General features: G+C 35.2%; 1 protein-coding gene and 1 long non-coding RNA gene across 2 annotated transcripts; both read left to right on the top strand.

Moving 5' to 3' along the window:
- Positions 1-237: 237 nt before the first annotated feature.
- LOC117107910 (calbindin-32-like) lies at positions 238-5,291 on the top strand. Its single transcript, XM_033249753.1, has 6 exons — positions 238-386; positions 1,628-1,708; positions 2,665-2,721; positions 3,406-3,483; positions 4,016-4,071; positions 5,019-5,291. Exons 2-6 carry the CDS (start codon positions 1,637-1,639, stop codon positions 5,053-5,055), a joined length of 300 nt encoding a protein of 99 aa, XP_033105644.1. The 5' UTR covers positions 238-386; positions 1,628-1,636; the 3' UTR covers positions 5,056-5,291.
- A 1,881-nt stretch (positions 5,292-7,172) lies between these two features.
- Positions 7,173-10,111, top strand: LOC117107914. The gene is made up of 3 exons (XR_004445307.1): positions 7,173-7,531; positions 9,031-9,108; positions 10,055-10,111. It is a non-coding gene; the product is annotated as an uncharacterized LOC117107914 (long non-coding RNA).
- The last annotated feature ends 146 nt before the right edge of the window (positions 10,112-10,257 follow it).

Genomic DNA, 10,257 nt, shown 5'->3' with positions numbered 1-10,257 from the left:
AGCCAGCTACAACTTCCTATATAATTCGACTTCACAACAGGTAATGGAAAATATAATACCAGAAAATAATAATCATGATGAAAATAATAGTGAAAATATAATTATACGGGATGGAAATGTTTTCATTGGCAAATACAATTTACTTGTTAGATATGTTCGGTGATGCGAGTTAAAACCAAGTACAGTGGATATTATTCTTTATGACAAAGACTACAAATCTGAATTCTATTGGGTATACATGTGAAGCAACAATGATTATTTCAATAATAATGAGAATATGAGATCAGGTATTTTAACGAGGTCGTGTTGTGTTTTGTATTTGGCCCGTCCTTCTATCCCAAGTCGGTTCGTGTTTCCAATTGTTGTAGAACATCAATATCGTATTTGTAAGTATGATTTCAACATTATATTAACATTCCATTAGCTTAGGGGTAGAGTATATCTATGCAAGCGCAGTAAACTAAACAATGTGCGGCAGGAGGTTTGGGTACGTTAGTGGTAGGGCTAGCGTGGCGTGAATAATCTACTCAATCCCTCCACCTCAACCCCCACCCCCTTTAAGTTAGTTAGTTCTTTAAACTAAAAACATTAATTTGCCGATCCAACCAAAATTATTGATTGCACTTTCTAATAAGTGGCGTGTCTATGAATTTTAGGTGCGACTTTGGGTGACCCCACCCAAAAAATATTGTTTTTTAGGCTCTCCTGGGTATTAATTGACTAAAACTTTGGGATTAAAAATCATCACTTCTTACCACCAGGTTTTGCCTGCTAATGACTCACTCACTCCTGATACACCAGTGTTCCAAATAATATGGCTGAAGTTAAATTTACTATCCTAAAGCACATCTCTTCTCATTATTCCAAATCGTTTCACCCCCCTCCCCCACCACAAAATGACCGGAGGCCTTAGGTTACCCATTGGTTTCGAACTCAGTAGGACATTACCGTATTAGACATTATATCGGCACATTTCTGGAACCACAACTGGAATGGACCGTAGATTGTGTGTGTCTGAAATGCATGCTCGTTAAGGCCAACTCAGACAGCGTCGTACGACGCAGCCCGACGCGATTTGTTATCGCGTCGGGCCTGTGTGAGTTAAACCATGTTAAACGCAGACGCGATGGTGTGCGTCGGGGGCAGTCGCGTAGTAGAATATTAAACGTGTTTAATATTTCTCACGACGGCTTAAGACTGTCCCCGACGATAAATCGGGTCAGGCTGCGTCGGCCGACGCTGTCTGATTTGGCCTTTATTCAATAACAATGTTATTGTTAAATTTACACTAGCTGCTAAGCAAATTATTAGGCCTACTCGTAGTAGGCATATGGCCCAATAGGCCTACCCCAATCCTTAGTATTGTACAGTGGCGGATCCAGGAATTTGAAATAAAGGGGGCTCAGGAAGGGACTGTCACAGATGGAGGATCTAAATTTATGATTATGGCACCTCAAGGCACTCTCAAACTTAAATTTGAATATATGCCTAATTTTCTTTTTTTCTCAATTTTTGTTATAATTTTAGATTTTAGGGGTAGGGGACAGGGCCCACCTTAAATCCACCACTGTGTACATACAATGCAATGTAGTAGCACCTGTATAATGTTAAGCATGCTTAATTTCAGATTTGTACAATGGCAGAATCTAAAGACTTTCTATCAAAATTTCACTTGGAAGCAGGTATCAGCAGCAAGGACTTCCAGAAAGTAAGGTTTAGCTTCGCTGTCTCGATTGACTTCTTAATATATATTGCAATTACTTAAAATTTTATCCGTATTGTATATAAAGTTCAGTGTAGCTGTGTCTTTAAAATCCCGATTTTTGTATTCAACGAATAATTCTTAATAGGAAATTATTGTGATTTCTAAATAGGGCCATTAGTTTATTACCGGATTCTAGTTTACATTGTATGTCTATTGCAACTCTGTATGCATGCGTCCTATTGAGAAGACAATGAACTAATTAAATTTGTTAGTATCATCAGATTTCAAAATCCAAGTGAACAAATTAAAATGAATAATTGTTATAGTTTTTTAAGTGATGTAGTTAAGCTTTACTCTTTACCTGAAATCTAGACTCAGAATTAGCGGGTTGGTGTCCGGCGTGGATAGTTTCCACCATAATAGTTTAAGCGCCTAGAGAGATCTGCGGTCCATTAGGCGCTTTACGGTTTATTATTTATATTATTGTTTAGTCTTGCTAATTATTGATATTTATTGTTGTTTTTTGTTAGTCTTCCTGTTTTACTCTTTGTATTGTATATATTATTGTTTTAGGTAGCCTTAATGTATATTGTTTATTGTATTGTATCTTTGCAGGACCATATATTGTAAAACAGCGGTATCATCTCGTCTGTATAATTATGTTATCCTACCTAGTATGTTTAATAACAAGAGCATAAGCCTGGCGCCTGAGTCTGCCAGCTGTTAACCCTCGGTGGCAGTCGGAATCGACCCTGACGAATGTACGCCTAACTTGTGTCCACATTATCGAATTTTGTGTGACAATGTGTGATGTGCCATAGGCATGATGAAATTATTATATTACTGTACATCCAAATATGGGAAAATCACTGTTGTCACATAGGCCTATATATTGTGTAGTGTGGACAGAACGTACGCTGCAAACTAATAAATGTTTTAATTTCATTACCGGTACATAGATATGGAAAAACTATGATACTGATGAAAACGGTTACATTGAACAAGGGGAATTGGAGGTAAGAAGTAAGAACAATATTACGGAGCTTTCAATTTCACGACATCAGTTAGAACTAGGATAATGACGTCAATTAGTCTTCTACGCAGGACTTTGTTTTCTTGTGTTTGAATTCTAAAGCTACAGTTACAATAAATACAATAACGTCACGATAACGAAACGATGACGGAGCTCATTGTTGAAAAATAAACGTTTACATTACAATTGGATACCAAAGCGAGTCGTTGTTGTAACGTGTCATGTCTCAAACAAGATAGTGTAATACAGACTCCAATATCGGATTCAATATTTCGACACTAATTGTCATCATCAGGATCATATCGTATCTAGTGTAACGATTGACCACGAAATTTAGTACGACGACACTTTTCAAAATTTGACAAAACGTGCTCTGCCGTAGCAAAAATCGTGAATGTGTTATTTTAAATGGGCAATAAGGCGTAGTTTGGGTCGAAGCTACGTCATCTTATTATTATTATTATTATTATTATTATTATTATTATTATTATTATTATTATTATTATTATTATTATTATTATTAGGCTATTATTATTATTAGGCTATTATTTTTATTAGGCTATTATTATTATTAATATTATTTTCGTGACCAAAGTATCATTTTTAAATATTATTATCTTCAAAAACAAAATCAAATTAAAAATAGAAAGTGTTCTTCTTAATTTAGAACCTAATTAAGGACCTTATGATGCAAGCTGATGAAGAAGTCACGCCTGCCTCAATGCAAGCATATAAAAAACATATTGTGAGTATATTGGCCTAGTGATTTATTTAAATTGTAAGTCGACAAATTAATTGGTGATTTTAAAAAAATAGTAATGCAATATGTTATTATATATTTGGTGGGGGGAGGTGGATGGGGAGGTTTCTCATTTTACCACACACATTTAAACTAATATATACCGGTAATTAGCGGCGATTATTATACTAGACAAAGAATGGAGCTTTCAGGATTGTCAATCAAACTTAACAAGCGCTGACCAATCGGAACATGGCCAGGAATACGCACACGCGTTTAACAATCTCACGTGTTGTCCCACAACCATAAAGGTATAAGAATACCAAATGCTCGAATAAGCGCCGCTCTTGAATAAGCGCCGCACTGAAGCCTCCACAATTTTGTAAGCGCCGCGGCGCTTATTCGAGCGTTTACGGTAGTTTATTAGCTCTATGCCCACAACGTAAGTGGGACCTTACCAAAATATCCAAGGGACGGGGCTGGAAAGGTCCAGTGATAGACTTACCTGACAAATAATAATATATTATTAAACTTACAGATGACATTTTTCGACTCAAATACCGATGGAAGATTGGACGTTAAAGAAATGCTCAAGTAAGACATTTAATGTTCAGTATTCATTCAGTCATTTTATTGCTAATGCACAGGCATATCATTTAACAACATTGAAATTAATGTTACTTAGAAACCTACTTATTAAACGTAGGCCCTATATGAACATTTGAACATCAGATGACAATAGCGAGGGGGGTAGAGGACCCGGCCTTTAATTACATTTTATTACACAACATTCCAGTGGACACGCATTAAGGCTGCATTCATACACCGAATCCAAATATTCGGATCGGAAAGGCTACCGAACCTATCCGAAAATCGAATCAGTGTATAATAATAGGAACACTGGCGTTCAGCGCATCGGAAACACGGTCTGAATTTCGGTTCGGATCCTATGTGAATGCTGCTTTGCCTGGTGAAACTAATATCCAGGTTCACAAGAGAACAACTTAGGCGAGTTGCCTCATTAGAATTAACTTCTTCACCTGTTCTTAAGCAAAGAGTTTATCGGGACGAAATGCTGAAAACAGAACTGGACCAATTTGCAGCATAAAGGCTACAAGCACGTTTGGAGTTGCTTTCACAAGCGCTTTTTTCTAGTACATGTTTGGCTGTCAACCATATTTTGCTCATCTTATTGCAAGTAGATCATACTCAAAATCGACTGATGACTGGCTTATTGATTGTGTTTACTCAAATCGTTTAGACTTTAGTGTGAATAGAAGTGAACCAAGATATTCTAGCAAATTGCATGATAGATAGCTGATGCGCGTAATCTATTTAAGATGAATTGTTTAAATGCAAGCCAAAATATTATAGGCCCCTATATCATTGTAGGTCGTGAGACGTTTTAACATATTCTTTATAAATATACGATATTATCTTCTAGCTTTACGCTTTATTCTGCTCATATGATGATTTTTAGGAAAGAGATTAGTAATTAGTTAATGTGGTTTTCTAATAATCGTTCTTTCATTCATTTATAGAATGTTTCCTGTTAAAGACCCATCGTCTTCAGCATAATCATACGAGTTTTCGAAATTGGGCACTGATGCGATAGAAGCTACCAAAAGCAATCTGGCCCTGTCATGAAAATATCATGTCAGTTACCTACAACATGATAGGCCTACAGACAGTATTAATAGCCAAGCATCTGTTTTGTTTTCTGTTTATCGTCATAATTTGCACTCGCTCTGACATAGCATTTCAATAGCACAACTGTCTTTGAATGAATGAAGCTACTATTAGCCTACACCACATTTACATATATATGTTATTTCTGTTCTTGTTATTTTGTTTTATACAGCCATTTGTTTTATTTCTGTGAAATATATATATTTTTTTCGTTTATAGTGATACTAACAATTTAAAAAAAAAACAATCTTTTTGTATTGTCCAAAAATTATTTCTCACATTAACTATTCAATATACAGTTTGATATTGATTCAGGTACTATTGAAAACAATGATATAATTAATTAACGTTATTTTAATTGACAATCACTAAGTGGTCCTAAAGCACAATTGTGGGCAATACTAAGCCATAAAAACTCTCCCCATGAGCCAAACAAGCGATTTTTCTTCCGGGACCCTGACCGAGGCTTAGTCCATGGCCAGCTCCTTGGTTCGGACCCACTGTCAGACGTGGCGGACCACTCACCTCCCCCACCCCTATCGGAAAATTTCTGGAGCCACTACGATTACGGTATAGGCCTATTATTATATCATATTATATAAACTTGATGATTGTCCGTATTCATTGTTGAAAGTAGGCGATTAAGCTGTTAGGAGCCGATGGTTGCAGTGTGGCCAGTTCATTTCCGCGAAACCACCCGAAGAGGCCTATTTCGAATTACTGCATGAACCATCCTTGTCAGGAATTGTCATCGAAGTACTGATTAAGATATATTTAAATATTTTCGTAAGTGAATGGCTATACTACATTAATACACTCTAAATTTAAATAAATAGTTGACATTGATCGTATGCTTAAATGTAATATCATGTATTTAATCTATTATTATTATTATTAATATTATTATTATTATTGATATTATATTATTCAATTAGTGAAGAGTCTTCTGATCTTAGACTACAGGGGCTGGGTGAGGAAAAGTGTCACTGGAGACACGACGGACCAGAGTGGTGGATTAAAACAAATTTGTATACTGGCGAGTGAGTGTACTGTTTGAGAGGTTTGTATGAGATTTATTGAGGTTATTGGAGTTTGAATGAGGGGGCATGCAACGGTGTGTATCAATAAAAGAAATTGAATTACCTTGGTGTAACTTACGAAGATTGCGACAAGAATTAAAGGATTAAAATATATTGGTATTTATCAACGATAACACGTCCAACCACACGACGGTGTGAATTAAGAAGATTGTGAACAAATCCTTAGTCTTATACCTTATACATTGTGTTTTATTGTTGCAATTTTATCGCAATAACTATCAATATTTGTGGAAAATTTAATGAGGTAGACATTTGTATTTGCCGTTTTTATTGATTGATTTTTCATTGCACTAGCTTTATCTTTGGAATATTAATGGGGTTTTATTGTACAGCGCTTAAATATCATTTGTAAAGGCGCTATATAAATGCTTCTTAATAATAATTATTTATTTTCATTTTAAATTACATCGCTAATTTTTCATCCCTGTATATAGTTATTATATTTATTATTATTAAAAAAAACATTTATATAGCGCCTTCACAAAAAATATCAAAGCGCTGTATATTAAAACCCATTACTAGGCTAAGTACAATGAAAAATCAATCATTAAAAAGGGCAACAACAACAACAATAATAATTTCTCTAAATCGGACTTAAGTTGAATTTAATTTGTGTTATTTTCCACTTAACGTCGTTACTTTTTCTCTAATTTCTCCATTGTCTAAGTTCCCCTTAAGGTAGATTTAAGTAGCATAATAATAATAATAATAATAATAATAATAATAATAATAATAATAATAATGATAATAATAATAATAATAATAATAATAATGATAATAATAATAATAATATTAATAATAATAATAATATTAATAATAATAATAATAATAATAATAATGATAATAATAATAATAATAATAATAATAATAATAATAATAATAAAGTTGAAAATGTAATTATACTTGATAGAAAAGTCTTCAGTGGCAAATACAATCTACTTGTTAAATTTGTGTTTACAGAGTTCAGTGATGCGAGTTAAGTATAGGTGGACATTTTTCTTTATAACAAAGACTACAAATCTGAACTCAGTATACATGTGAATTGAAGCAACAATAATAATTTCAATAATAATGAGAATGTGAGATTACGATTTACGACGAAATTAACAGTATTTAAGTGTGTGTCAGGTATTTTAACGAGGTCATTTTGTGTTTTGTATTTGGTCCTTCCTTAAACCTTCTTTAGTTTAGGGCTTACTGAATTCCAGAAGTCGAGTCAGTTGTCGTGTTTAGTCCAATCTTTTTAGAACAACAATATCGTGTTTGTAAGTATGATTTCAACATTTTAACGTCCCATTAGAGGTAGGTTATAAGGGACTTAATCATGTTGTTGCACAACAATACTGTACGAATTAAAATTGGTAGTTAGTGTCGGATGTGAACATGGAATACTTTGCCACATTTTCAAAAAGGCGTAGGAGGAGGTTTGACTGCAGCTGTCAGTGGTAGCGCTAGTGAGGTAGGCCTATCAATGAACAAATTCCACGCCCTCCCCATGAGAACTAGCATGAATCCACTGTCGTCGGACGCCACTGTAGCCGTTGGACTAAAACTAATCAGTGACTTACCTACGGGGTGGGGATATTATCCCCAAAAATGTGGCACTCTCAAGCTATTTCCACTGGGAATTAGCTGACTAAAAACATTAGGCTACATAGTTAAAAATCATCACCTTATATCACCAGGTTTTGCCAGCTTACTCCCCACACTTTCTGATACGCCGTTGTTACTAATATTATTGCTAAAGTACAAAATATTATCCTAAACCAAAATATCTCTTCTCATTGTTCCAAGGAAATTCACTTCAAAAATAATGACCGAAGGGCATAGGCCACCCGATTGGTTCGGACATCAGGGGCGGATTTTAGGGGGCCCCCCCCCGCCTTTTGGGAGGTGAAAAAAAAGGGGAAAAAAGAAAGAAAAAGAAAAAAATGATAGCCCACAACGCCTCAAATGTTATTTTCGGGCGTCTAGAACACAACATTTTCGCGGGGGCATGCCCCCGGACCCCCTAGGACAATGTTGTCTCGATTGGCCCAAATTTCGGCCCCCCATTTCGGCCCCCCCTTTTGGACATCTCTGGATCCGCCCCTGGACATTATGTCGGCACAATTCTGGAACGATGAAATGGACCGTAGTTTGTGTGTCTGCAATGCGATCGTTATTAATAATCTTATTGTTAAATTTACACTGATCAAAATTCGATCCTATTATTAGACAAATTGTGACTGACTCTAGCAAACCAGTCATCGAAAACAAAATCCTCAATTTAGCTTAAATTCCTACGTATTGTTCATTTTAATCCATGTTGAACTGAAAATATAAATTATCATATCTTCGTTAATTTTTATCCGTTTTTAATAATTATTTGTGAGTCAATTATCAGGTTTTCACCTCTAGATAAAAAAGATATAATGCCATTTTTCATTTTTTGATACAAGAGCCTGTTTTTCCTAGAGTGGGTCACAACTATTATAGGCAGTGGCATGTCTAGGGGTCTTGAAATGGGTGGAACTTTTGGGCTCAAAGGTGAAGTGGGAGGGCTCCGGGATTAAGTGAGGGAAGCTAGCTCGCAAAATAAGGTGGTATGCGGTTTTTAAGACGCGGAGGCGCACCTCCATACGCCGCAGATTATAGTTCGGTAGTAGGCCTGATTCAATGGACCTGGAGTGCTTACTTAACTTATTTAAATCCTTCCTAGTATTGTACATACAATGCAATAATGTTGTAACACCTGTCTAATGTTAAGCATGCTCAATTTTAGATTTCCACAATGGCAGAGTCTACATTTTTGGGGAAATTCCACTCAGAGACTGGAATACACAGCGCAGATTTTATGAAAGTAAGTAAAAAGTTACGTAATCCGTGTTATTAACCGTACTCTAGATTGATGTCAACAAATTTTTGCAATAACTAATGATTAATTAATGTTTTTGAAAAAAAAATAATTTGCGATACATTAAAAATATATATTAAAAATGAATGAATAAAATATATATTTTTGCATTATAATTCTTATTATTAATTAACTAATGCCTCTGAAAAATAAGTTGCGATACATTAAAAATAGTTGAATTATACTAGACTGTTTGTGTGAGTATAATTATTATGTTTTAAAGAATATCTTTAGGTCTACATAGCCTATTTAGCTTGTACCAGGGAGATGTAAAAAAAAAGTTTTTTTACATCTCCCTGCTTGCACTAAGCTTAGCTCACAGTCGACTAAACTGGTGCCAACGACTGGGTGTGCATCTAAAAAATAATAATTTTTTTACATCTCCCTGTTGTACTAAGCTTAACTCACAGTTGGCTATACTGGTGCTGACGACTGGATGTGCACTACACCGTAGCGATCCTCACATAGCTTGGTCTGTGGTTTAATTCAATGTCCCACACCTTGGATATTGTTGGTAAAGGTCCGACTAAACAACAGCGTAACCGCACTTCTGACTGTATTTTTGGGAAAACACATACGTTGTGGGACATGCGCGTATTTGCAGCTCAATTCTGGTTGGGCTGGTTGTTAAGTCTGATTGACACTCCGGGAATGTCCATCGCTGCCCTACCTGCGTACGTTAGCGTTTCAGTTTAGGGCTGAAATACAATAACGTACCATCATTTCTGATGTTCAATCCCGGATCCTATACACGATGTACACGATTTTCTCCTGGTGTATTACCCATTTTACAATAACTAAATAAAATTTTTGATACTTTGAAAGTGATGTTGAATTTTAACCGTAGCATTTGAAATTAACACAAAATACACTATGATTTGTCTGTTTTTAGATATGGTTAAAGTATGACACTGACAAAAACGGTTACATTGAAAAAGAAGAACTGGATGTTTGTATTATAATAGATATTTTTTATAAGTCTAGTATTGACAAGTCTTAAATTAAGGGGACACCATATCAAAATTGTAGACCTGAACATGTTTGATAATAATAACAGCAGATATGTGAGATAGTCAGTAACAAGGCTGTAAATAT

This window comes from Anneissia japonica, unplaced genomic scaffold (assembly GCF_011630105.1).
Source record: "Anneissia japonica isolate Jap-2015-1 unplaced genomic scaffold, ASM1163010v1 scaffold2139_len280258_cov182, whole genome shotgun sequence".
Lineage (NCBI taxonomy): Eukaryota > Metazoa > Echinodermata > Crinoidea > Comatulida > Comatulidae > Anneissia > Anneissia japonica.
Note: the sequence above shows the minus strand (reverse complement) of the source record. Positions and strands in the feature narration are given on the sequence as shown.

Coding starts and splice junctions, on each gene's coding strand:
- LOC117107910 (XM_033249753.1), top strand. CDS start 1,637: ATGGCAGAATCTAAAGACTTTCTATCAAAATTTCACTTGGAAGCAGGT. Junction 2,722..3,405: donor TTGAACAAGGGGAATTGGAG/GTAAGAAGTAAG, acceptor TTCTTAATTTAG/AACCTAATTAAGGACCTTAT. Junction 3,484..4,015: donor AAGCATATAAAAAACATATT/GTGAGTATATTG, acceptor TTAAACTTACAG/ATGACATTTTTCGACTCAAA.